Source organism: Xiphophorus maculatus, chromosome 16 (assembly GCF_002775205.1).
Source record: "Xiphophorus maculatus strain JP 163 A chromosome 16, X_maculatus-5.0-male, whole genome shotgun sequence".
In the NCBI taxonomy this organism is placed as follows: Eukaryota; Metazoa; Chordata; class Actinopteri; order Cyprinodontiformes; family Poeciliidae; genus Xiphophorus; species Xiphophorus maculatus.
The window spans coordinates 9286707-9314088 of NC_036458.1; the positions used below are offsets into that span (position 1 = coordinate 9286707).

Here is a 27382-nt window from a genome sequence, read left to right on the forward strand (position 1 = left end):
CTTGTACAAAGCCAATAAGGAAGCAAAAATGCCGAAATAAGTCCAACCCTGTCTGCGAGAAACGTTTTCTTATTATTTGAGAATTTACATGTACTTGAGAAATCTGTCTCTTTCAGTTTTTTCACAATTACAGAAGACAGCTAAAGCATTAGTTTAACCCAAAATTTAAGTAAAAATTTAAGCTTGAACCCCCTCCCCCCCCAAAAATCTATTAATTCAACATCTTAAACAAGGTGGTTAGTGCCTCTTGCTCATTAAAGTTACCACAGAGTCATTAAATACTTTCCATCAGAAATATAACAGGAAATAAACTCACAGGTTTACACAGGAAATACGTTTATCAGATGTAAAACAGCTTTCAACAGATAACAGATTAATTTTAACACTTGAGCTTGAGTAGCAGTGCATCAGCAAAAAATAAAATAAAATAAAAAAGCTATAATAAACTCTAGATTCTGGCTATCCTTTGGTAAAAGGAAATATTTTATTCTGCTTCAGAAATGCTACACTACCTGCAAGGAGTAAGAAAAACAAGCAAACCAGTGTTATTGTGAAGATAATTCATTTTCCTGTTGGAAAGCGGAAATTTTATTACACTCTTGTCACCACACCGAATCAGACTTGCAACATAAAAGTTGATCTGTGTTTGATAAAACAGTCTATTTTGTAGGGCTCTATTACCATTATGTCCAATGAGGTTGAAATATTTGGTTGTTTCACCCGCAGCATTAGAGGCTACACATCTGTAGACTCCAGGAACACTAAAATCCAAAGTAAATGGGTTAGAAGCTGAGCTATACAACACATCAAAATATAGCATGCATTAGATAGCCACAATCCAGCCAGCTTGCACATTTTTTAAATAGTACATATATTAAAAGAGTTTATATTCATGTCTAGTGAGGCATCCTCCCAGATGGGAGGTTGTATTGAACCACATGACTGGTAGATGCTGCCTGCAGATAATCATAAAAAACATTGCCCACTATGGTGCGTTGATGTGAATTTTGTAAATTGAAACTCAAAGTGTCAAAAGCCGAACATTACATTACAAGAATCAACTATTAGAGCAAGTTGTCAAACAAACTGAACATAAGACCCTTTATATAAATAAATAAAAAAAAAAACATATTTTACTTATTAACTAAGATAGTGTCCTGATAATTCTGGAAAATGTGATTCTACAAACTAGAATTTTGGAAAAATTACAAAACATATTTTACCTTAATAATTTTTTTTAAAATCTGTACCTCCTCAGCAATAAATTAAGCACACCATATTCTAATCATTGAAAATTGTACCCTAATATTTTTATGTATATCTGCACCAAAGTTATGCCACTCTTGAATTATGGCCTCGCAACACACAAAATCACAAATGGCTTCCAGGCCATAATTTGGACAGCTGTGCTTTACTGTGTATATTCTCATATTCCTTGCAGCTATAAATATGCCCCAGCAAGTCTCCAGGATAAACATACTGAAAGTATGAAAGATTTTATCTTTCAACTCATCTGCTAGGTTGTTATAGCAACACAAGAAAAAAAACAAAAAAAAACAGTTGACTTACTTTTTTATTGTTGGAAATGGCCAGGGAAAACTGTTTGAAGGCAGAAATGATTTTTTAAAAAAGTTTTATTTTATCAGGGGAAGAGAGAAGATTCTTCACATTCACAATGATGTCAGGATCTAATCAGTAGATGGCAGTGGTTTTTAATGTAAGGCTGTCTGACAGAGGCAATGGACTGAACATTTGCTAAATCTATGTTCTGATTAATGATGTTCACAACACAAAAGAGCGATGCCACAATATTTTAACCTCTTAACTTAGTGGAAGTAAAACGACACTGATGTAAAAAAAAAAAAACCCAACAACAATTGCTAATTAGAGTTAGATTTTGTCATAAATGAACAATTGCAAAAACAGTTTTGTGCTTTAAACAAATTGATTTTATACACAAAGTATTTTACATTAGAACCATTTCAGTATGTAGCACCTACAAAGGGTATCACAGAAATTATATTGTTTTGTAAGTTTACTCAGTGCAAGACAAACACTTTATTGTCATATCTCAACTGGCAGGTATTCATAAAACAACAGCTGAGACTGAAAGTTATTTTGGTGATTATTTCCTGATTCTCAAGAAATAGTTGCAGAGCCCTTGCAGGTAAATGTCCTGACTTATTCATTTTGATCTAAATTACTAATTTTGTTAGTAATTCCCTTAGGCGTTGTTTAATTGTTATTCCAAAGCAGAAGTATTATTGCACAAAAACAGATACAATATACTACAAATATTTTAAGACATTTTAAAAGAACCAACAAGCCCAGTTGTTATACAAAAGCATAGAATGAAATCTCATACAATCTAATCATATAGATAAATACATTTCAGTTGCAAACATTTGATTTGACCATGCTTCACACGGAAATTCCACACATAAATGCTCTAACGTTTTAATCTTTTCCTCCACACAAAGAAATAATGAGATAATGTAACTTTGAGTTAAGCTTATGTTTTCAGGAGCTTAACTAAACGTTTTAATACATATAGTTTTGGTTCTTTTTTTTAATATAGTCTGTTTTTCCTCAAGATTTAAATGCAGATTTAAATGGTTTACAAAATAGCCCAATCTTGTAAACCAATAATTTTCTAACTTCCCCAAAACCCATTATAAGAAAGATAAACTTACTGTCTCTGCACAAGCAAGAAAACCCTTAGCCTACCCAGGAACAAGATTACAATGGAAAAAATACAGAGGCGCGTCATTGTGTGGCCCACTGTTGTTCTTGCACAAAGCAAAGATAAAAAGTTGATGATGTTGTCTATTATCTGACACCTTGCCAGGTGGTGGCACTATTTGCCTGTAAAATACGTAATACTGACACTTTAAAAGCAGTAGAATGTTATGGGATTTATTTAAACCCACTTCATTCTACTTGGTGATGAACATTGACTCTTCCACTGAAGTGGCTGCAGTGGTTCTGAACTTGTTTTGAAAAGAACTGGGTTGCTGAGAGCCAAGTCATTTCCTCATAGATGTGTCATCCAGTTAATGCTTAGCTTTCCTAAGTTTCATTCTGATTGTCTGTGAAGAATCATAGTACATAGGCATATTATGCATTCCATTGCAACCCCCCCGGAAACAAATGATGACTACGCATCTCAACCTGGAAAGACTCACACTGAGAAAAAGTAGCTATTTGATAGTTTATTGGACAAATAATAATCATTGGCGCTCGGACCCCGGCAGAAGATCTGGCGCTGGTAACCGCCATCAGAGATGATGAGCCGCTGTGGATGAAGATTAGAGACGTCTTCCCTTCCAAGGGCCGGACACTGGAGGGACACCTCGTTAGGTTTATTCTTCAAATGAACTTTGAAAAGATCAGAAGGACACAAATGCTTGTCTTTTGCAAAAGGGGAGAAGCGTGTCAGTCTTAGCTGTTCTTAGCAGGCTACCTCCAACGAGAGCTTCCAGACCTTAAATATTTATTCTCTTCAGAGCATAGATGTGTCTTCACAGTGATAATTCAATAGCACAGGCAAGTACAGGAAATGCATTCCATATATGGCAACTGCAAGGACAGGCATTTTGCACAGGATATTTCAGTTCTCTTATCTTGTCACAGCTACAGAAGCGCCTGCGCCTGAAGTCTGGAAACTTCTTTAACAGAAAAACACATTTTGCAGGAGTACAAAAACACAGCAGATATAACAGGAAACAAATGGTAAAAAGCATTAACATTTCCATCACACCTCATTTTTATTTGTATTTATAAAAGGGCCAGAATGTTAAATTGAAAGTATTTTGAAGAGCCACAAAATGAGATTTTTTATTTTTGCAAAAATTGTAAAAACACATTTATTTTAATGTTTACATCAACAAGAAACTGTAGAATATCCTAATCAGTGAGAATTGTACCCCAACACATTTGTATCTGCACCAATCAAATGATTTTGCAAACTAAAGTTATGTCATTCTTGAACTATGGTTGAGCGGCATATAAAATCATACAGAGTGCCTCTAATGGGCCCCGTGCCGCAATTTGGACGCCTGCAGACTACTTGTGTGTGTTCTCACATTACTCATAGCTTTAAATATGCCCCAACAAGTTCGCAGGATAAATATTCTGATAGTAAAGCTTTTATCTTTGAACTCTATCAGTGGGGAAGCCCACTGGCCAGGTTGTTATAGCAACACAGAAAATACAAAAACAATTGACTCCCTTTTTCAGCTAAGTCTGTTGGAAATGACAGAAGAAAAATAAGTCAGTTTTAAGACAATAGTAATGGTAATAAAAAAGCTTTATTGTACCAGTTGAAAACAGAACTACACAAACCCCTCTATATTATCCTGACATTTGACTCAGTGCTTAATTATATAAGGCAGATAGAGAGAGGTAAGGACTGACAAAGTAGAGAAAGGAAACATTTGTTGAATCTGTTCTACTTGAAGCTATTCACAACATAAAAAAGTGACGACAAAATATTTCAACCTTTTAATTTAGTTGATGTAAAAAAACACTGATAAAAACCAAACTGTTTTAATTACCGTAACTTAGATTTCACAAAAAAATTTTTTTCTTTTATCGGTTTTTTGTTTCATAATAAAACATGTTAGTATATAATAGGATATTGCATGGTTTGCAGGTTTACTCAGTGCAAAATATTATCAAGGCGCAACACTGCAAACATCAAAATGAAAAACGTAAATCGCAGAGCCTCACAATTTGTACATGTACCAAAAATGAATAAAAAAAATTACACTGCATGGAGTTGTGCTGAGTAACATTACTGGAGATATGTTAGATAGCGTCCAAACAAAATTTACAAATAAAAACAAAGAAATCCTTAAATTTGACCCACTACGCTTAAATGAAAATACATAAATTTAACAAGTCATAAGTCAAGGCTAAAATATAATACAATGAACATCCAACTTGGAAATTCTCAGATTTTTGATGAAAGGTTACACAAGTTTCGCTCTAAAATGAGTCTGAAATCAACTGTACAAGGTACCTGCTGCTAGATTAACAACCACAATCATGTCCAAATCAAAGAAAAGACAGTTGGTTTGGTTGGAGCTGGAAAAAAAAAAGAGAAAAACAACAAACAAAAAAAAAACTAAGCTGCACCTCAGCCACACACATTTTGAACCCATCAGGTTCCTTCTATAAATTTTGCACTCTTCTCAGCGGGTGAAGATAATTTAATCTGGTTGTTTCCCAGAGCTGGTTTTACAGCATAGACTAGATATTTTTTACAGAATTGAGGATGGGGCTTTGTGAAAGTCATATTAAAAAGTTAATCTTAGCTTGCTTTATCCATTTTCAAACCATCTTTTAGTCAGGGCTTGAGTTAAAAAAAACCTCTGTGCTTGTGATAGGGATGAAATTGTAACATATTGTTGCATGTTCATTAAAAATGGTCTTTGAAAAGTACAAACTATTGCTTTTAACAGCACAACAAGCAAGCAAACTTCAAGTAACAATGTTATAATGTATTTGAGCAAAAACAAAAAAGGGGAAGTGCCTATGCCGTGAACGGCGGCCTCACAGAAACTCAAAAAGCCATACATTCATTAATTGACATTTAAGTCAATTAATTAGCAAAAAATGTAGGACAGTCAATATGATAAGCTAAAGGAAGAAGTTACCCAGAGCTGGTCCAAAAGAGGTTGTTGCAGATGAGTGAACGATACTATATGTTCCAAATTGTGCTTTAATGTGTTCAGAAAATTGGGCTGGAGAATTATAGATACTAAAGTTTCTAGTGAAACTGCAAGGTGCATGAAAAGGGATAAAGACCTGGTGAGGTGAAAATTCCACCAACACTTGAAAAGTTGAGAAAACTTTATTAGCAGGTTGAGACATTTCAGCTTGTGACATCGTGATGGGTAAACTTGTTTCCTCAGTATTTCCTCGAAATAGCAACTTCCTCGTTGCTGGAGCTTCAACTTAGAGCACTTTATCACTTTACAATCTTCACTGAATATTTTCATAAAAGCTAACATTTTAATAGTAATAGAAGGTGTTTGACTTTTGGGAGATGAAAAAAGTACTGTGCTTTTAGCTTTGGCTCAGTGTTGGAAGCACGCAACACCTTTTTATACCAGCGAACATGACAACATGCATCTGAGAAACCAGTCTTGTGTCAAATGGGCAGTAATGCAACACAAAAAGCCAAAGTAACACTTTAACACAATATGGCTATTGCAACCTGAAATACAAATGGGTTAATTGAAAAGAAAAACTGATCCCAGAGAAGACTTTGTATGTCCATAATTTCCTGAAGTAAGTTTGCCACAATTCTGTACTAAGCTTGTGATTGTGGAGCTTTATTAAGGTTAAGAAACACAGTTAAACCCTTAGTGCAACCAGAAAAGGAAGTTTGTTTCTACAGTCATAATAATTTGGAAATCTTAAAAGCAGAAGACAAATTCAGCATTTCTAAAACTACAGAGCCAAGCATGTACAAACAGACCCTGAACATGCACCACCAATAAAAGCACTCAGTTCTAAAATGAACTAATGTTTCACCAAGGACAAAATCTTACAGTAAAGTCATCCAACATTAAATTATGCAAAAGTCAGATTTCTTTTGGACTGGAGGGAGGAGGTTAATAGATATTTCTTGGGATAGTACACAATCCATTTCTTGACACAAAAATGGCACCAATGATGATGATCACAGCTGCCAGAGTCAGAAATACTCCCAACAGGACTCCCATGGTGGTATAATTTCCTGTGGGAGATGAGAATTTTTGTTATATTCTCACTTTGGACAGACCTTCTGGTCTTGCAAAAGAATAATGTCTTTGTTTATGATAAGCTACACATCCCAAAATAAGGATTACAACAAAGAATACATGAAGCCCCAGCAGTGGTCTCCAGTTAATAGAGAACAATAGCATGGAGGGTTATTGACAAACAGTAAGCAGAAGGAAAAGATAGTCTAAGATTGCTGGAGTGATGTGATTACCTTCAGGTTTGTCGAGGTGGAAATATTTGGTTCTTTCACCAGCAGCATTAGAGGCTACACATTTGTAGACTACTGGAGTCCTAAATTCCAAAGTAAAAATCGACCCAGTAGCATTTTGCCCCTGCATCCCCTTTAGCGTGGGGTCTGCAAAGTTCCACTTGTAAACTGGAGTAGGGTTTCCTGTAGCCGTGCAGTTCAAAGATATTTTTGTACCAACAACATTTTCCAGGGTCTCATTTTTAGGCTCAGTGAAAGTTGGTGGATCTGATGACAAGCATTAAATTATGTAGAGAGAAGGAAAAAGAGGAATTAAAAATACAGACAGACATTTAGCTGCAAAAATGACTCCTTTTGATGAACAGACAAAGAGAATATACCTGAGTGAAGTTGCCCCCCCCCACCTTCTTCAAATCAGACAAAATTGGTGTCAAACGTTTGTGCAGCAAAAAATTTTCGTTTGTGCCGCTATCATTTTAAAGATATAAAGAAATGTTTCTAGAGGTCATCAAAGGTCAACCAGGCCCCCCACCTTCCTCAAATCAGACGAAATGGGTGTCAATTAACTCAACTACGCTTGTGCTGGTTTGTGCAAAATGTTTGACACAAATCTTGTCTGATTTCATAAAAGTGGGGGGGCTGGTTGACCTTTTGACCTTTAACCTTTCATTAGTATCTTCAAAGGCAAAGCAGCACAAACGACAATTTTTGCTGCAAAAACCAGCACAAACGTAGTTGAGTTAATTGACACCTATTTCGTTTGATTTGAGGAAGACCTCTAGAAACATTTCTTTATATCTTTAAAATGATAGCGGCACAAACGAAAAATTTTTGCTGCACAAACGTAGCACAAACGTTTGACACCAATTTGATCTGATTTGAAGAAGGTGGGGGGGGCAACTTCACTCAGGTAGAGAATATTTAAACTTACAGTAAACTGTTAATTCATGCAACTCTGATTGCATCGGCTGAGGACTTTGTTCTGCTGGTAAGTCTAGCTTTGCTTCACACCAGACCTTCTTTCCGTTATCCTCTGCAACAATGTCTACTGTTGCTTCAACAGACTTATTGACTGGACGTCGATCGGTACCTTCAAGCTTCTGCTCATAGACCATTTCATCTCCTTTGTGCCAGGATATGACAAGCCTGTTTACTGGTGCAACATCAAAAACTGAGCACTGTAAGAGATGATATTCACTATCGGCCATCAGAGTCGGAGGCTTTGGCATAAATACCTTCTTTGGCATTTCTACAGCAAAAAGTGATACAGGAAAAAAGTAAATTAGAACATTAACAAGATTTTTTTTCATCAATCTATATTAATATGAAAAGTATTACAGCACATTGGGTTATTTTAAAGCCTTATTCAAAATTGTATCAAATTAATATTTTTTCTCAAAATTCTACATGCAAATACCCCATTATGAACATGTACAAATTTTTAGTTTCTATTTATTAAAAATAGAAACCAAGAAATCACATTTATGCAAGTATTTACAGTCTTTACTAAATAATATGTTGATCCAGCTTTGACAACAACTGCAGCCTCAAGTCTTTTTGAATATAAGGCCACAAGTTTAGCTCATCCATCCTTATGCAGTTTCACCCATTCTTCCTTGTAGGTTTCCAGTTCAATCAAGTTTGACGTCTGCCAGGCATTTACAGATTTTTCCAGAGATGTTTAATCAGATTCAAGGCTGGACTCTGGCTTGGCCACACAACATTTACATTCGTTCTGAAGTCACTGTGAGATCTTTACAGTGTGCTTCACCTGAGTCTGAAGTCTAGATGACTTTGGAGCTGGTTTTCATCAAGTATGTCTCTGTGCATTGCTCAATTCGTATTTCCCTCTATCCTGACTAGTCTGCCAGTTCTTGTTGCTGCAAAACATCCCCACAGATGATGCTGACACCAATATTCTTCATTGTAGGGATTGTACTGACCTAGTGGTGAGCTAAGCCTAGTTTCCTCCAAACATGATGCCTGGTATTCACACCAAAAGGTTCAAACTTGTTCTCATCAGACCACAGAATTTTGTTCTTCATGGCCTTAGAATCCTTCCATGTGCCTTTTATTAAGGAGTTGTTTTCTTCTGGACACCCTACCAGTATGTTCTTGGTTACCTTCCTGACTAATGTTGAGACGTTTACTCCAGACACGCACCATACATGCACGCACACACATCTACGGACACAAAGATTCTGCACAAAAGCCTTTTGTTTCATATGGAAACTTACTGTAGAAACGAAACTTAACTTTAGTTAGTGCCGAGCATCGGATGACCACTGGGAGGACCTTTAGTGACGTAACACATCAGCAGACCAGGAGGTGGACTTTAGGATATAAGCAATGTGTCTTCCGTGTTTGAGCAGATGCTGTATAATTTCGGTTATATTCACTCCACAACAAATTAGCCTGTGAGGGTAAGCGTCTCTCTTTTCTAGCGCTAAAAAAGAATAAAAAAAGTAAACTCTGATTATTCTGTGTTGGCTGATTTCCTGTTCGTGTGCTCACACGCTTTGGGTCCGTCGAGCTTAAATCACAACACTAACCAAGTCAAACTGTCATGATCTCTCAGTTTAGATGGCCGACTAGCTCAAGAAGAATCCCGATAGTTCCAAACATATTTCATTTATGAACGATGGAGGACACTGAGATTAAGACCATTAGGACCTTCAAAACAGCACACACCGCTATGCATCCTTCCCCAGACTTCTACTTCAAGACAATCCTGTCTCAGAGGTCTACATACAATTTCTTTGATACCATGCTTGGTATTTTTGATCTGACCTGCAGTGTCCACTGTAGGACTTTATATGGACAGCCGGTGTGCCTTTTCAGTCAACTGAATTTACTACAGGAGGTTTCTACATTTAAGTTGTAGAAACATCTCAAGGATGATCAGGATGATCATGAATTTAAATTTTCATGTTGAAGGCTTACGTAAATGTGATTTCTAAGTTTTCCATTTTTAATTAATTTATAAAACATTAGCCTTTTTTCTACATTGTCATATTTGGGGTAAGAGATTAATTCATACAACTTCCCAGATTCATTGTGTATGCATTCATTGTATATACTGTATATATACAGTATGTACAGATATATATGAGCGTCTTACATAAGATTGTCACATATATTATCCAGCTTACTTACTGTAAATAGTAATTGGTAGCGCTAAAATATCCTGTGTACCATCAGAATACACAGTATAACATTTTGGTTCAGTACTCCAGTCGTTAACCTTGACAAGGTTCACATCTAAAGTGGAGCGTCCCTCTATAAGACCAGTTCCTCCAAATGAAGACTCCCAGCCAATCCCGTCCGTATTGTTGCATGTTGTCCTGCAGTTGGCTGACGTAGAACCTCCAAATACCACATAAACCATCGGGGGAGTGAACTTAATTTCACAGCCATGTGCACGCTTTCCTAGAAGGATACAGTTCACATAAATTAGGTAAAGGTTTTTACTGCGCAAACAGCCATTTAAAACGGTTAATAAGGGCTGAAATGATTCATCGGATCAGTCGTGACAAATCTATAATTTAAATAATCTTCAACTAATTTAGCAGTTAATTAATCGTTAACTGGAGTATACATACTCAAAACCAGGTCATTTGCTGAAATAACGCCACACTCACAGAAGTAATTATGACAAAACTGTACAAATGATTATTAGGACACCTGCAGGATTCTTGTCGTTAGTTTGGGCACTTACCCGTTCTGCAAGACTGGTTACTAACTTGGGACACCTGAGCAACTGCTAAACCCAGTTATTAAACCATGACTGCAAAGTAACTCATCTCTGCTCTCCTTTATGGAGGAGAGCAGAGATGCTTGCACATTTCAACATGCATCCTCCTCTTATTCATGACCGTCTGTAACTATGTTCTATTCAGAACTGCTCAAGTGGAAATTTTATAGGTTCTATTAAGGAAGAATATTTTATTAAATTAACTTTGGACAAAACGTTTGGCTCTCTCTTCCTTAATCCTCCGGGTCCTCAGCGGGCGGCGTGCAGGCACAAGGAAACAACAACGCTGCGCGTTGACATCACAGAAATCACAGAGTTTAATCCCATACAATGCATTAATTAACAACAGAACTGCAGAGGGACAGAGATATACATTTTACCTTGAGACAGGAAAAATAGAGAAGGAAAAAACAAAGAAAAGGCAAAGACGCGTCTTTGGAGATAGCTGATGCAAAAAAGCAAAATAGTGGCAGCTTTCTGAATTTTTTACTCCTGACACGAAGTCTTATACTAAAGGTGTGTCTTTGTTTTTTAATATATGCACTTAAGGCGTTCCTCTAGTTGACCAACTGGAAGCTACCTTGGACAATCAGAAAAACTTAGGAACTCCCCCTAATTTACGGCAAAGATCAAAGGGCCATCTGGTCTCTGGTAAAACAAAAGAGTGAACAGCTGTGTCCTGACCCCCCTGTGGTTCTATGGTCATTCGAGCAAAGAAAAAAACATGAGATAAGATTTCACACCACCCCAGATGTTGGTTTCTGGAAGACTTTTTTTGATCTTCTGTGAACAAAACAGGCTTCTCTCCCCCAAACTCAATTTATTGCCCTAGGAAATGCTAATTTTATGGCCTCCTGTGCTGTGGCCGCACAGCGGGAGGCCCCATTGAGAGATCTGCATTTGGCCCGTTTGTCTGAATGCCTGCTCATCTGGCCCAATCCCGAATGCTCAACACAAACCTGTTCAAAATAAAGAAATTTGTTCAAAATAAGAGTGTTGAATATACCTTTTACACATGCCGTAAGATTAACTGTATTAAGCACTAAAAATAATCATTTTTCCTCAACAGTTCCCCTATTCAGAACTGCTCAAGTGGAAATTTTATAGGTTCCCCTATTCAGAACTGCTCAAGTGAAAATTTTATAGGTTCCCCTATTCAGAACTGCTCAAGTGGAAATTTTGTAGGTTCCCCTAATTCAAACTATGTGAAAAAAAACCCTCCTATTAATCACATTTCGCTATCTAATTATTAACTGGTAAATTTAAAAATAATCATCAGATTATGCAGTATAGATGTTAAATCAAGTAGAATAAGCCGAGTTTTTTACAGGTAGATGTTGGAAGTATTTTTAGCTGCAGATTCATCCTTTGCTACAAATGATCAAACACACTAAAGCAGGGGTGGGCACTCCTGGTCCTCGAGGGCCGGTGTCCTGCAACTTTTAGATGCATCTCTACTTCAACACACCTGAGTCAAATAATGAGGTCGTTAACAGGACTCTGGAGAACTTGACTGCACTTAGGAGGAGATTCAGCTGTTGGATTCAGGTGTGTTGGACCAGGGAGACATCTAAGAGTTGCAGGACACCGGCCCTCGAGGACCAGGAGTGCCCACCCCTGCACTAAAGTAATGCTATGTTATTGGATTTTAAGCAAGAAAATGATTATTTTCTTATTTTAAAAAAGGAATTGAATTGATTTGTTTATTTTAATGTATTTCTACTACTGCATAAAATAAGCCTGCATAAAATAAGCCTATACGTGAATGTGTCAGTTTCAATCCAAATAATCAATTAATCAATAGAATAATCTAATATTAAAATAATTGTTAGTTGCAGCCTCACAGCTATATCTGACACAGTCATAACAATTACCAATAATAATTCTTATTGTCATTATGAAATACATGTAATAAATACAATGACTTACAACTACAGTCATTGTGATTATACAGTGGCAAACATAAGTAAAGAATACATCAAAATTTTTCTCATCAAATATTTAGAATTAAATACTGAGCTTCAAAAAGACCTGGAAAGAGCAGGTACAGTTTTAAAATAAGAAACCTTCCACTTAGCCACAATAGCCAATATGCACAGTTTGAGCAAAAGACTCCACTGCTGAAGGGAAAAAAAAACAAAACAAAAAAAACAAGTTGAAGCTTTTTATTAAGAATTGGTGCAGAAAAATTCCAGAAGCCTGTGAAACAATGGCAACGCTGCACAAACCATGTTTGGAAGAAACATTATTCTGCATATCACCACAGAATAAAACACCATGGTCAACTTGAGGTTGTCTATTTATTTCTCATTTTGTACTATTTATTTCTTTATCTTTGTATACTATGTATATACACATAACCTGCATCTTAACTCAAGTCGAGCAAATCTCAATCTCGTTGTAATCTGTTGATGACAATGACAAATGAATCTTATCTTATCTTATCTTATCTTGAGGTTCGCAGGTTGGAGCATCATGCTTTTGGTATGACTGTCTTGGAGAATGTGGTACCCTCTCAGGGAAACTTCGAAAACCCATTAGCATAGGAAAAAAAAAGTCTGTAAATGTTTTTGCATTTTGGGGGTCAGTCCTAAATTAACATGATCTGATCTAAAATATTTGGCTCAGGCAAAGTAAGAAATTCTTGTCTATAAGAATGCTGCATCGCCAAAGGTTTAATTGAATGAGTGGCTATGGTATGTGCTTAAATCATAGAACCTTTCACAACATGACAGCATGAGAGCAACATGTTTTCACCTTAATGACATGATTTTCTATAAAATCCAAAGGAAAACTCAAGCCAGTATGCTTTACAGCAATAAACATAGTGACTAAATATCCAGTATCCTGCAGTGTTTGTGTTGCTGAAATATTATTTTAAGCAACATCTCACTTTCCAAACTGCATCACTTGATCTTCTCAGGTTTTCTAGCACTTTGAAAAATAAGTTCTGGCAAACAAGGGTAATTTTAATTCTTCCGGGGAACAGAGCATTCATTACTTACATATTCAGGTTTTCTTTAAAAGGCAACGCACTTTCTCAGCAGTGTGTAAATTAAAAATAACTAACGACAGCTGTTGAAGGTCTGCAACAAATGACAATGACTTATGACATACCTTGCATACGTTTATTTGCGCTGCAAATTTACGTACCGATACATTTTCCATACGTTTTGTCTCTTCTATAAGCTACTGTATAGTTTATGAAATCAGTAGTCATTAAAATCTGATTCCAGTTCAGAAGTATTAAAACGAGTATCCTGGTGTTCCTTAGAAATAATACAACAAGGGCGTAGGCTGAGAAATGAAAATCGACGCTCTTATGTGACAATGCCCGAGGTAACTTACTGTATCAGCAGAAGCAATCAAGAAAACCAGAAATGAAGGTTTAGTTACCTGCGTAGATCATAAAGGCGAAGAACAGAAACAGCCGCATCGTGGTTTTAGGCACTGCTGGTCTTTCAGAGCGAAGGGACACAAACTTCCACCTATATCTGGAGAGATTGAACTACGGTATGGCGTTTCTGCTCCGTCCCAGACCATTGAGAATCATTGAAAGGAAAAGCGAATGTGGTGCGTTGACGTGCATTTCGTAAAGCTCAGTTTCGTGAGTCAACGACTTCAAAACATGTTGCAGCAAGTAAGCCTAAGCCCCACGCCCTTTGCTTCTCAGTGACATCGAGAAGTAGTTGATAAATTGTAATAATACGAGCCTTTCATGACATTAATTTACGGTTACTTAGTGTTTTGGAGTGATTTTTTTTTTATCACAACAGCTGAAGGTGTTCTGTTCATGAAAAACTGCTCGTATCACAACTCTTCCGGGGAACAGAGTCTGCGGTTGCTTTAACGATCCAAAGATAGTTCTTTCTATGAGTTGGAAGGTCAAAACTGTTTTTTTTAGCAGAGGCCAGTTTTAGTTTCGCCTGTGTTGCTCTAGTTTTCTTTCAAGTATAGAAGTAAACATAAATAAAAGGCATATTGATAGTTGAATCTCTTGGCACGTTTGATTAAAAGAAATAATTAAGATTGTGGGTAATACAGAAATCCTTTAGTACATTCAACTAAAGTACATTTCTATTGTCTAAATGTATTATTTCAGACACAACGTGTTATGAAAATGCATAAGTTTAATAGTTTAAAAAACGATTTAAACAAATGTAAATATTTACAGCAGTATTCACAAATGTATACAGTGTGTTCTTTCACATATCACAATCAATCGAGGCTGCTTAAGCTTCAACATCATCTGCAATGTTTACATATGCAGTCCAATTTTAAAGTCAACTTTTAACTGTTCTACATAAATAAATAGAAAGTTTTTCATTTACATAAAAATATTTTCCTGAATTTACATGTAAAGGCTACAAATGCCTGCAGTCACTCAGAGAATAAAAAAACACATTAAAGTGTTGAACAAGAGAATTTGTTCCATCAGGCTTGAGCCTAGCACAGTATGGCACCACTAACAAAGGGCTGACACAGTTAGAGGATGCAGATTGTATGCAAAACGCAAAAGTGCAGGGAATTTTCCCAAAGATATTTTGACTTTCACTGAGTTATTGATGCTAACCAATAAAACAGAAGCAGATATAACTTCTTCGTGACAAATGAAGTTTTACATTGATTTTAAATTTTGCCTGGTTTGTTAATGAACTGAGTAAACAATGAAGAAAGGTCAAAGATACACAAAACCAAAGCAAAACAATAATCATAACACACTCCTTTCTTACAAAAAATACATCTCTTTCATCTCATTCATTTTTTTGCCTTCTCACTCCTTCATTTTGCCTGATCCAGTAAAACAAATCAAGATCTGACAATTTTCCCTTCATCATAAAAGCATAAAACTTCTTTAAGAATAAAATGCGGAGAAGCTGGTGTGACAATAATATGATACCTTGAGCAGCAGAAGCTATTTTCAACCGGTCCAAGAGGATCTAAAATTCAGACAGAGCAGATATCCTTAATGTGCCGTTGGAAGGAGTGCTGCTAAGACAGCTTGGTCACTGGTAGCTGGATGTCCCAGCCGTTGTGAGCCACATTCCCATTGTGACTGCTGAGTTTAGGGTTTTTAAGGCTGTAGCGACGCATTTTGGTGTTCTTGTAGTAGATCGAGTAGATGAAGACGAAAATGATGGAGATAGCCACAACTGTGAGAGCCACAAATCCAGCTAGGAGGGGCAGGTAGTCCTCTGAAAGCAGAAAAATAACACATTTATAACACACAAAAACAACAACAACACTAAATTTCAAGATTTCTTGTTGGTTAAGAGGTTTAAAAAATATTTTTTGGTGTGAAAATGCATAAACCTTTTTTATCTCGTCAGCACCTGAAGAAAAACAATCTACATTTACTGATTATTCAAAATAATACAAAGATTTGTTTTGCCATTAGAAACAGATGTTCTAGGTAAGGTTATTATTCTGAACACAAAACAACTACATTTGTGCACAACTTATTGTCCATTACTGGTCAGCACAATTTGCCTATTAAGTTTATGTTTATATATTTCAGCTTTTCCTTTTAGATTTTGTGATTATACAAGTCTTTACTGACAAGTAAATCAGACGGGAACTGAGCAGACAGAAAATGGTGAAAGACTTGCAGAAACGGTCCTTGGATCGAGACTCAAACCGCAGAAACCTGAAGACCAGTGGCCTCCATATGGTATAGGAGACATATACAGTAAATGCGCTCAGTTTCATCATCTTGGACAGATGACGAGTTGGACCTTTGCACAAAATCCTCTCTAGCACATGGGGAAAATCTTTCTAAATATTTTCATTGGGGATAAAGTCTGGACACCGTGTTGACCAATCAAAGTCATAACCGATTAACATCTCTTCCATGACCACATGATGTGGCAGGGAGGGTTTTTTTTCTTTTGGACAGGTGGTGTGATATGACTGGTGACATAGAAACATACTATGACTTTTAAAAACACTTTTGAACCGAGGTCTTCAAATCCAGGCTTGGAGGACCGATGTCTTGAAGTTTCTAGATGTGTCTCTAGTCCAAAACACCTGAATCAAATGGCTGAATTACCTTTTCAGTTTCCAGTCAAGTTATCCAGAGTCCTGTTGATGAACTCTGTATTTGAGTCAGGTGTGTTGAAGCAGAGACGCACCTAAAGGTTGCAGGACGTCGGCCCTTGAGCCCTAGAATTGAAAACCCCTGCAGCAACATGAAGGCTGTGACATTCACAAACTAATGCACTAAACATTACCATCGCCGCATCAAACATTAACCTGTCCTGTTCTGACACAGCATGTGATTAGTTCATGGATGGACCCTACTTTCTTTGATCCTAAAAAACATTTTTCACATTCATGTTTTGCAAGTGAAATCACTTTTCTTCATATGCTTTGAAAGAAAGCTTCTGACAGTTGTGCTAAAGATTAGTTTAAAACGTAAAGCAAACCACTGTGAATCAAACAACAGGACACCTACAGTTAGTGTACGAAATATAAAATTCCTCAATTTTATGTTGTTTTTTTCTGAACCTGCAGAGTTTAAAATTACCACCGCAAATCTCTTTAAAGCCCTTTTCCAAAAATGCATTTTCCCCAATAGGATTTTAGTTACCTTTTAAAATGACTTTAACCTCACGTGTGTCAGTGGAGAGACTGTTATTAGCAATGCAGATGTAGCTGCCTTCTTCATTTACAATGAGCGTGCCATTTGACCCAAGAAACGCTGTGGCTGAGGTGTAATTCCATGTGATCTTTGGGGCAGGGTTGCCATCAGCCTCACAAACAAGCTCCTCTTTATAACCACTGATCACTGGGACCAACTCAGGAAGCTTTGTAGTGTTAATCGTGGGTTTATCTGTTGAGACACAAAGGAGAGAAAATGTGAGATAATAAAATTTATTCCGATAACTTGACTTAAAGCTAGTATTTTGTCCAATAATTGACGTGACACAATGTCCATCAGTAAAGCCTTTAAACACGGACTGTAATGAAGTAAATGTAGTTCTCACAGAGGACGCTGAGTGTGAATGGATCGGATGTCATAAGTGGAGGAGGCTGAGGTCCTTTGGGTCCCAGGTTCAGTTCAGCTTCACATTTGACCTGGATTCCATGGAGAGTCCTATTCAGAGTGATGTTCATGGTGCAAACCACCATTACAGGAGATTTATCCTCAGGAAAGCTGCATTCCGACTTACTGTCTACTCCCACTGAATCTGAGGAATAAAGCAATAAGAAAAGCACCTAAATCCACAGTGCTATAAAAAAGTTCTTCCGCTTTTCTTTTTTTCTGTTACACTGAAATGTTTCAGGTCACCAAACAATTTATCATTGATCAATATAACCTAAACAAATACAATCAGCAGTTTTGAGATGTGGATATAATTTTTACGGGGGGAAAAAAAGCGATTCAAACGAACCTGGCAGTAATGGCCTCCCTGATTAAATCATGAATGAACTGTGATTAACCATACTTTTAAGTCAATTTCACTCTCCGTGGCCAAGATTAATCACCGTCTCTTCTTTAGGATCAAGAAATCACTTAAATAGAATGTGTCTGGTCACATGAACACGATCTCAAAAAGCAGCTACTCCATCATGGGGAAGAAATTTTCTTTTGCGTTCCTTCACAAAACCTTTGCGCTTCTTCACAATAGGTTTTGCGTTCTCTCGTAATACTGTACTGATCAGTTCATGCAGCAGAGTTGAATACTGAAAGTCTTTCTTACAGTGACCACCATACTTTCTCCTATAACATAAGGTTTTCTTAAATTTTTTCCATGTATGTCAATGTCTTGTTTGGGAGATAGCTGAAGTTGTGTATCTTTTTCTTTAGGATAGAAATGCATCACAAAATATAAAGGCGAAACAGGTCAAACATGGGCTTTTCATCTTCCTTCTAAGATATAAACTAACTTTACATCTGAAGGAACGAAAGAAAAAATATGTTTGACTGACAGTTTAATTTTAAGTTGATGATTAATGATTTATCTATTTTTGGAACAACTCGTGGTCTTCGGGGGCAAACTGGTGTCTGCATATGCTGTGTTGGTGAAACCTTTTCCAAAGTTATGTAAAAAAAAAAAAAAAACAAAAAAAAACACTCCCATATCTCACAAATGTTAGATGGTAGTTGTTACCACCAAGGCTGGCACAACCAGTAGTTAAGTTGTTCACATAGGGCCAGTTTGGGATTAAATTTTCTCTGTTGCTTGTACTTACACAGGTTATTGCTGATATTATAGTTTGTTTGATGATTTAAAACTTTTATTTGCAAGGTAGCAAACACTTTTACACACCAGTGTAAGCATGTTTTCAAAATGTGTAATATAACAGAGAAGAAAGGCCTCGGCATGAGGACTCTCGATAAGTGATAAGATGTACTGTTAATTTTGCTGAGATTGTTGACTTTTGTACCAAAAAACAATAAATAAAAAAAAAAGAATCCTGTACCAGGCTCAATAGTCTCATTCCCTCGTTGCCACAACCACCGTACTCTGAGATGTTCTGCAGGAGCCACTTTCACAATTTTACACTCCAGTGTCATGCTACTTCCCTCTTCTGAAGATGCTGAGTTGTTCACAGTTTCACTCACGGAGACATTTTCTGGTTCTTCTGCAGGTGAGACAAATGAAAATGATTAAAAGTCATATAGTCATGAGCAATAGCAACAACAGGACACAAATGAGACCTACTTACTGTAAAGAATGTAATGTAGAGTTTTGTTACACCATCCTATTCCCAAAAACGATGCATGACAAACAGGACGTGGGTCCCAGTCTTCATGTGTGTTTGGAGTCCAATTTATGTTTTCCTTTTTATTTATTCCATTTTTCTGTCTGATCAGCCAGTACGCATTGTTAGCAGAGTTATTGGTTTGGGCCTTGCAGTTCGCAGACTGCCCGCTGCTTTGGTATTGCAACACCATTGAATCTGGATGTATTTCAATAGGGCATTCCTGCTTAGCACCTGTGGAAAACAAAGTGGGGAGAGGGAATGTTATTTCACTTCAGTGACCAGAGGCATTGTGAAAACACAGTATTTCCATGTATAGTGGCGTAAACAGTGTTGAAAAGCGAAGAGGGCCTTAATACAATGGTGGGTCTGGAGGCAGCAGGAAAAGGCTCAGGAAGGATATTCCCTCCCTTACATGGTGGAATCTGTGCCCAGCATTCTTAAGCTGTTCTGTATTGATAAGTTTAATGCATCATATTCAAACAGTCCACTTGTCTCACACATATGATAATTATGAAGCTTTATTATTGCTTAAATAACAATGATGACATCGTACATTAAAGAAGCTAAAAAAAATAGAAGTTGTGTTTCTGATTTTCTACTCGTACTATTTTGACATCAAGTCTGACTATAAACATCCCATCGTATTTATACTTTTCCCCCGATAAACTTTTTAGTTTAGCTTTTTGAATCTGCCACCTAAACGCGCAGGCAGCATTAATTTAGCAACGGGCAACGAGACACTTTTACACCGACACAAAAAGAAAACATGACGTCTTCAGTGCTCACATTAAGAGGCACAACTTACTGGAGTTCGTCCCGTTAGAAAGCGTCAACAGCTGTAAGATCAAAAGCACTAACAGCAGGCGAGGGCAGCTGAAATTCTCCATTGAAATACAATTAAAGAGGTGATTTCTCCAGCTTTCTCTACTCTTCTGCTCCTCTAGTTTCTCCCGCTTCACCTCAGCTGCACGGAAACAGCCAGAGGCGGACTCAATGGAAGTATGTGGACTTTCTTTTTATTTTTTTTAAAGCAACAAGCTAAGCTAAGCTACCGTTACAGGCTCCAAGCCGGGCGGAGAGGAAGACAGCCCCCCCCAAAAAAAACCACCGGGCATAGAGTCACGGCGTGCCCACACACTCCCACCGAGACTATAAATGTAGCAGCTGAGCAGCAACAAGCTGTGCTGGCTGCAGCTAAACTACCAGTGGAAAGAAACAAACGACAGAATAAAGCGTTGATGATTCAAAGTGACTAATCTGGAATATTTAAATGCCTTCCCTGGAAAATATTTCAAGAACTGCCACTATTATATTATATTATATTATATTATATTATATTATATTATATTATATATACTGGATTAAACATATTAAACCAGACATTTAAATACATTAGTGAGCAGACATTTAAATATAAAAACATAAATATTACTATTTTTTCCAAAATGCACTCTTTCTCAGCTGCCTAAACAGACATGAACCCATGACACATCACACAGGACACATGTCATGTGTGATGTGGTGGTCAGTGACGTAGGGGCTCCACAGGGAACTGTGCTTTCTCCCTTTCTCTTCACCTTGTACACCACTGATTTCCAGTACAACTCTGAATCATGTCACCTACAGAAGTTTTCTGATGACTCAGCGGTTGTCGGGTGTATAGGGGAGGGAGGGGAGGGGGAGTACAGGACACTGGTGGACAGCTTTGTGGAGTGGTCTGACCAGAATCACCTGAGGCTCAACATTAGTAAGACCAGAGAGATGGTGATTGACTTCAGAAGGAAGAAGATACCTTCAGGGCCACTAAAGATCAAAGGGGAAGTGGTGGAGGAGGTGGAGGATTACAAATACCTGGGAGTTGTAATCGGCAACAGATTGGACTGGGCATCTAACACTGACGCTGTGTGCAGGAAGGGGATGAGCAGACTCTATTTTTTAAGGAAGCTGAGATCCTTCAATGTGTGCAGCAAGATGTTGGAGACCTTTTATCACAGTGTTGTTGCCGGTGCCATCTTCTTTGCTGCTGTGTGTTGGGGAAGCAGCATCAGAGCCGGCGACTCTAATAGACTAGACAAAATCATCAGGAAAGCTGGCTCTGTACTGGGACTAAGGCTGGAGTCCCTGGAAACTGTGGTGGAGAGGAGGACACTGAAGAAGGTTCTGTCTATTGTGGACAATAAACAGCACCCTCTCCACCACACAGTGGACAGACAGCGGAGCACCTTCTCACATAGACTGCTCCAGCTCCGCTGTCGTAGGGACAGATACAGGAAATCCTTCCTGCCACATGCCATCTCACTGTACAATAAAAGCTAAATCATTGTTCTGCACAAATCAGTCCAATTTCGCACAACTGCACTGTGGCACACTTGCTGTACATATATTTACATATACATACTGTATCTGCATTTTTGAATCTTTGCAAGGACTGTTCTTAAGCTGCTTTTTATATTGACAGCATGTTATATTTTATTTTTATTTTATCTTGTCTACAATTGCTACTCAGTGGTGGTTGTTGTGTGTCTTGTCTCTATGCTGCTGTAACTGCGAAATAATTTCCCTGCTGGGATGAATAAAGTAATTCTATTCTATTCTATTCTGAAGATACAGTAGATGTTTGAAATGTTTGGTGTATTTTGTTACGAAATATCACATTAAATATAAAATTGAATAAAAAAAAAACCCTTTAGATTAGATTAAATTAAATAATTGAATCTACAAGCCCAACTTGTTTTTGCATATGAATATAATGCTGATTATTTTTAAAAACACTTATGAAATGCAGCCACAGCTACAAACAAATGTTTTAAATTAAAGCAAATTCATGTATTTAACTGGCCCACAGTCCAGACCATGGACTTTATAGTAAGATTTAAAAACTGTAGTTTTCACATATTCTTTGTGGTGACTGAATTGAAATGCAAACTTTTCAGTTTTATTTGTAAATAATTTTGCAACACTTGAGTTGATCTAAGATACAAACTAAAGAAAGCCCTATAAATACACTGATGTTTGTGAAACACCAAAAAAAAGTATGAATATCTTAGGAATGCATAAGGTGAAAGCCATTATGTTCTTAAGGACATTAAGGAGATTTTTAGAAAATGCTCCAGATGTTTATGTACGTTGTTTATTCCTATAAATTGTAATATAAAACATTGCAACGTTAAAAGAAATAATTTGACTGTTTAGATATATTCTCTTTGTTACATGCATCAGTCCCCTTCATTGTATTGGACCTACCTTTGACAGTGACTCTAACAGTTTTGGAGACATTTCCTCTCTCATTCCAAGCATGGCAAGTGTAGGAACCAATGTTGAATCCAGTGGCATTGTTGATGATCAGGCGAGATATTCCATCTTCTGTTCTCTCATTCACATTGTGAGTCCTGTAGTAAATCCAGGAGTAGTTGGGGCGTGGGTTACCTACAGAAGAGCACTTCAGTCCCAAAACTTCCCCAACCTCAACTTCTGAGTCTTCAAGCTCCAATATATGTGATGGTGGGTCTACAGAAAAACAATTGACCATGTATAAGTTGTAGAAAAGCAAGCACACATCATGTATATTTTACCAAAAACAAATTATGAAGTGCTTACAATGAACAACAATGTCCACTGTGAAGTTGAGAGTTGTCAGATTGTTTGAAACTCTGACAAAGTACTGGCCCGCATTGCTCCTTGTTAGGAAGACTGGAAGTTGAACCTCATCTTCATCTTTGTACCAGATCTCAGTAGGTTCTGGGAAGCCCTGACTGCATGTGAGATTGTGTCGAGTGTGTTCTAGAATAGTATATGTATGTGGACACGTCCACTCTGGTCCATCTGTAATGAAAAACATAAAACACGATTAGTCTTGCTTTACACTAAGAACACATCATCCACAAAATGGTTAAAATGTTTGGAGAAGACATTTAACAAGTAAGAATTACACTCACAGAACACAATAAGTTGGACTTTTTTTTCAACCGAGGCAAGACCTTCTGCTTTGACTTCATATGTTCCCGTGTCATTTCTTCTCAGAGAATACTGGAGGTTTATGGAATGTCCATTTTTCAGCCACTTAATGTGCGGAGTGGGGTTTCCTGTCACTTTACATTTCCCATCCAAAGATTCTCCCTCCTGAATCTCTACGGTGTGGCATTCAATCTCAGGTCCAACTAGCATAGAAAATTATAAACAATTTAACATGGGTCCAAGGACAGGGAAATGAAGTGGGTTTTGTGAAAGATCCTGTCACATCAGTGAAGTATTCTTGTCACATTTTGGTTGCTGTGTTTCAGGAATCCAACATGTAAAGGTGAGTGAAACCATAATCATGGTGATTATATAATGTTTTTGTTGGGCATTACTGCAGTACAAAATTAATTCAACACTGATTTTATTTTTATGTCTGGTTTGATTGTGAACAGTCCAAAGAAAGACAAACAAAAATGTAAAATACAATATACATTACTTACACATTACTCCAATACTTAATTCACGTGAAGATGCATTAAATTGTGGACCTTCTGGCCCCAAGTCCATATGTGCTTCGCATCTGATAGTGGTTCGGTCATCCTGTCTTGTCGGTGTAAAACGAAAGATAGACGTCTGGTTGGTGGGATGCTTTGTGCTATTTGTTAGATTCTCACTGTAGATGACCTGGTTTCCCTTGTACCACCTTACAGTGAGATTTTGAACAGGTGCAATATTGAGGATGCTACATGTGAAGCTATACTCTTCATTTTCTGTCATTTCTTCACTGGATTCAATGCTGGAGCTGATGCTAATGTTTTCTGGAAATGCTGGAAGAAAGGAAAAGGTTTATCAGGAGTTGTTAAAGAGTTAAATTGGTCTGTGCTCAATCTGCTAGACCTACTGTAGATAACAAGTCCAAGTCTGGTGCTACATTGAGTCTGTGCAAAGTTGAGGAAACACATTGGATGACTGCCCCACTGTGTCACACTCTGAACTGTCAGCATCACATATCTCTGCGTATCAGGTGCGCTTGCGCCTCCTTCTGAAGATTCCCAGCCGAGTCCGTCCAATTTCCCTGCTGATGTTGTGCAATTGACTGAGATTGGATCTCCATATTTCACCACAACACGAGTTGGGATCAGCTCAATAGGACAGAAGGCATCTTCACCTGTTACATAAAAGTACAGTGACATATTATCTATTGACATGATTAAGCACAAACCATCTCTACAATTTAGATTTCTGATTTTAATATTTTTTCAATAGCACTTTTTTTCAATTGTCCTGGATATTGAGTCCATGGGAGTTCAAACAAGACAGAAAACATAAAGGTATATAATAAAAGAATGTTTTTATACAAAGTGACTTGTTCCATATAGTAATTATTGGGGGTTTTTTTCAGTTATTGCAAAAAATATATTTAAAACGTACTTTTCAAGCCTTTGTACCAAATGCAAAGAGGATTTTTTCTTTTAGCGGAAAAACTGATAAAAAAAAAAGCCTCACATGAGACAAAAGCCAAGTGTTTCCTTGAGTCCAAAAATAATCCAAAGTAAACAAGATAGCATTCTTGCCACCAACATTTTGTACTCTGAACAAAAACAATAAAAAAGGTTTTCAAACTCAGTGATTTCATTGGCATTGAGGGATAAAAAAAATGAAGAAGTAAGGTTTAGAAGATTGGCTGCACATCTGATAATGTGCCCTCCCTAAAACAAATGTAATGTTAGTGCTCCAACAGATCCAACAATGAAAGTGACATCATAAGCTCAACTAAAGCAAAAGTGAAAGTCTGATTGCTGCGTTTAACATCCACAAAACAATAACTTAATTTTAGTTACATCTTTTTATCTCTTATGTTTTGGAATACGTGTGAATTTGTCATAGAAATAACACTTTCGGAGCTCTGCAGTTGGAGAGAGAAGAAAGAGCAGTGTGGCCTCATATCTGTGTCTGAGCAATTTTGACACTAATGCAAAAACCAAGCTTAAAATTAAGCCAGTTGTTAGTAATCAAAGTGTTGCAGAGACAAACTTATTAGTACTGATCATTTGTAGGTCCAGTTTGGAACTTGACCTACAGTAAATTCCTAATGTTATTTACTGGTTTAGTTTAATTTTGTCAAACGTATTACACCGAATCTGCTCTGATAGCTACAGAGGGTTTATTCAGCCATTGCTTTTGAATCAGAGCTTTTTTTAAGACTTGCTATTGTCCACATTTTCAACAGTCTTAACTATCAGAAACTAAACTTTTTTTTCCTGCTGTGTACAAGTCTCCTTTATCTCATATATTATACTGGTCTCTTTTAGATAAAACAAAGTTCCGCAGATTCCTCTGGTTTTACGTTCCACAGTTTTAATTCAAAGGTATTTGGTATTTGGCAAAGCAATAACCACTGTGTTTTTCATACAGATTCAATGGTTTTGGTTAAAACATTAGTGGTAAATGATCTAACACTGTATGACCAAAAAAAAGACATCACATAGACTGCATTTTAATTAATTCAACAACAGAAATCAGTGAATGTAAAGCTTACCTGGAATAAGAAGCAGCCCCACAAATAGTTGAACAAATAATATCCACTCAGTCATTGGGGTTTTTTGTTTTTTTTCTTGTCTGGTGTGAACAATGTGTCTTCTGTGACTTGTTCCAGCTCTGCTCTGCTTCTCTTGTGGGGTAGTGCTGCACTAACTCACTTGGAGACCAGTGGTTTTGCACATCAGAAGAGGGAGGGGGAAAATACAGCCAACTCTCATTCTCTTATGACACACACACACACACACACACACGCACACACACACACACACACACACACACACACACACACACACACACACACACACACACACACACACACAACAAACCCTCGGTTGTTTGTGTGTGAACAAGGACACAAACTCATAATTTTTAAGAGTCAGGCACTTTTAATATGCTATTTTCAGTTTATACTTATCATTGCAGATCTGAAAATATCTGCAGTGGGATATTATTTGTCTCTTGTGGATGTTTCACACCTTTAAAAAGCTGTGAATGTAACTCATGTCCTTAGTAGGTTCTGACTGCGTATTTTTTTTTTTTTTTTTTTTTGATCTTAACTGTCTTTGAGTGTGTGGATTCGGACTAGCCTTCGCTGAGATTTGGAACAATTAGCCACATTTTATCTAACAACTGTCAAATGTGAGCTGACCTGAATTCTGGTGAGATTTAGACCTTGTTGAAGCGTTCTTATTTGGGTTAGTGTGCCTGACCTGATTCTGCAGTGTCAGTCAGACCTCGCTTGGGGCTGCAGTATTTATTCCGGCTTGCTTGTTTTCCATGGTACATTGGTGTCATACAAACTCGCTCTCCTTCCTTTTTCCACTTTCAAATTTCATAATATCATTTTAAAAAGTCGTGTGCATAATGTGAAATTGGTTTTTTGTATATTTTTGTCATTTTAAACTTAATTATCGGTTTTGTTTTGTTTTGTTTTACAAAGAACAGCGAGCTCCTGCTAAATTGCAATCAACATAGGCCCAGAAAAATAAGCATTAACTCCATGCGTTTTCCTCATTAAATTTATTTCTAGTGGGCATATTAACATTAAATTCAGACCAGATGTCAGTAAAATCCTAAGTAGTCCACTCTTATAAACAAGTCTATAAATGTTGTGTAATAAAGTAGAATAACACATGAAGTAGATATTAACGATATGAAGAAAAGAACAAGCACAAAGGCAAATAAAGCCATGCCTAAATCAGCACAACTTAAGAAATCTACCAGGATTTTCTTTATAAAATTCTGAACATTAAGCAATTGTGGATTTTCAAGAGAATGATGCCAAAGACCTGGCCAAGAAAAACAATTGAGTAGTTTCAGAGAAAGACCAGCCAGTCTTCTCCTTGAATCTGGGTGAAATTCAGTGGAAAAAACTGAAGATTTGAGTGGATAGAAAAAAAAGAACCGAGAAAAACAAGAGAGTAGTTTTTCCATAC

The 27382-nt window shown here is 37.1% G+C and overlaps 2 protein-coding genes across 2 annotated transcripts; both read right to left on the reverse strand.

Moving 5' to 3' along the window:
* Positions 1-3197: 3197 nt before the first annotated feature.
* Positions 3198-14309, reverse strand: icam3 (intercellular adhesion molecule 3). The gene is made up of 5 exons (XM_023349022.1): positions 14133-14309; positions 10139-10411; positions 7914-8231; positions 6986-7249; positions 3198-6748 (listed from the first exon to the last, which is right to left on the reverse strand). The coding sequence occupies exons 1-5, from the start codon at positions 14170-14172 to the stop codon at positions 6624-6626; spliced, it is 1020 nt and encodes a 339-aa protein (XP_023204790.1). The 5' UTR covers positions 14173-14309; the 3' UTR covers positions 3198-6623.
* Positions 14310-14864: 555 nt separating this feature from the next.
* LOC102233089 (hemicentin-2-like) lies at positions 14865-26101 on the reverse strand. The gene is made up of 11 exons (XM_023349438.1): positions 25945-26101; positions 24307-24573; positions 23906-24232; positions 23384-23605; positions 23046-23270; positions 22692-22955; positions 19410-19679; positions 19164-19325; positions 17723-17926; positions 17326-17568; positions 14865-15931 (listed from the first exon to the last, which is right to left on the reverse strand). Exons 1-11 carry the CDS (start codon positions 25997-25999, stop codon positions 15729-15731), a joined length of 2442 nt encoding a protein of 813 aa, XP_023205206.1. The 5' UTR covers positions 26000-26101; the 3' UTR covers positions 14865-15728.
* Positions 26102-27382: the final 1281 nt, after the last annotated feature.

Excerpts from the sequence above, each read along its gene's own strand:
- icam3 (XM_023349022.1), bottom strand. The coding sequence starts at position 14,172 with ATGCGGCTGTTTCTGTTCTTCGCCTTTATGATCTACGCAG. Across the intron at positions 8,232-10,138 it reads GCTACCAATTACTATTTACA|AAATGCCAAAGAAGGTATTT; the intron begins GTAAGTAAGCTG and ends TTTTTGCTGTAG. Across the intron at positions 7,250-7,913 it reads GCATGAATTAACAGTTTACT|ATCCACCAACTTTCACTGAG; the intron begins GTAAGTTTAAAT and ends GCTTGTCATCAG.
- LOC102233089 (XM_023349438.1), bottom strand. The coding sequence starts at position 25,999 with ATGACTGAGTGGATATTATTTGTTCAACTATTTGTGGGGCTGCTTCTT. Across the intron at positions 24,233-24,306 it reads ACTTGGACTTGTTATCTACA|CATTTCCAGAAAACATTAGC; the intron begins GTAGGTCTAGCA and ends CCTTTCTTCCAG. Across the intron at positions 17,569-17,722 it reads ATTCACACTCAGCGTCCTCT|ATAAACCCACGATTAACACT; the intron begins GTGAGAACTACA and ends GTGTCTCAACAG.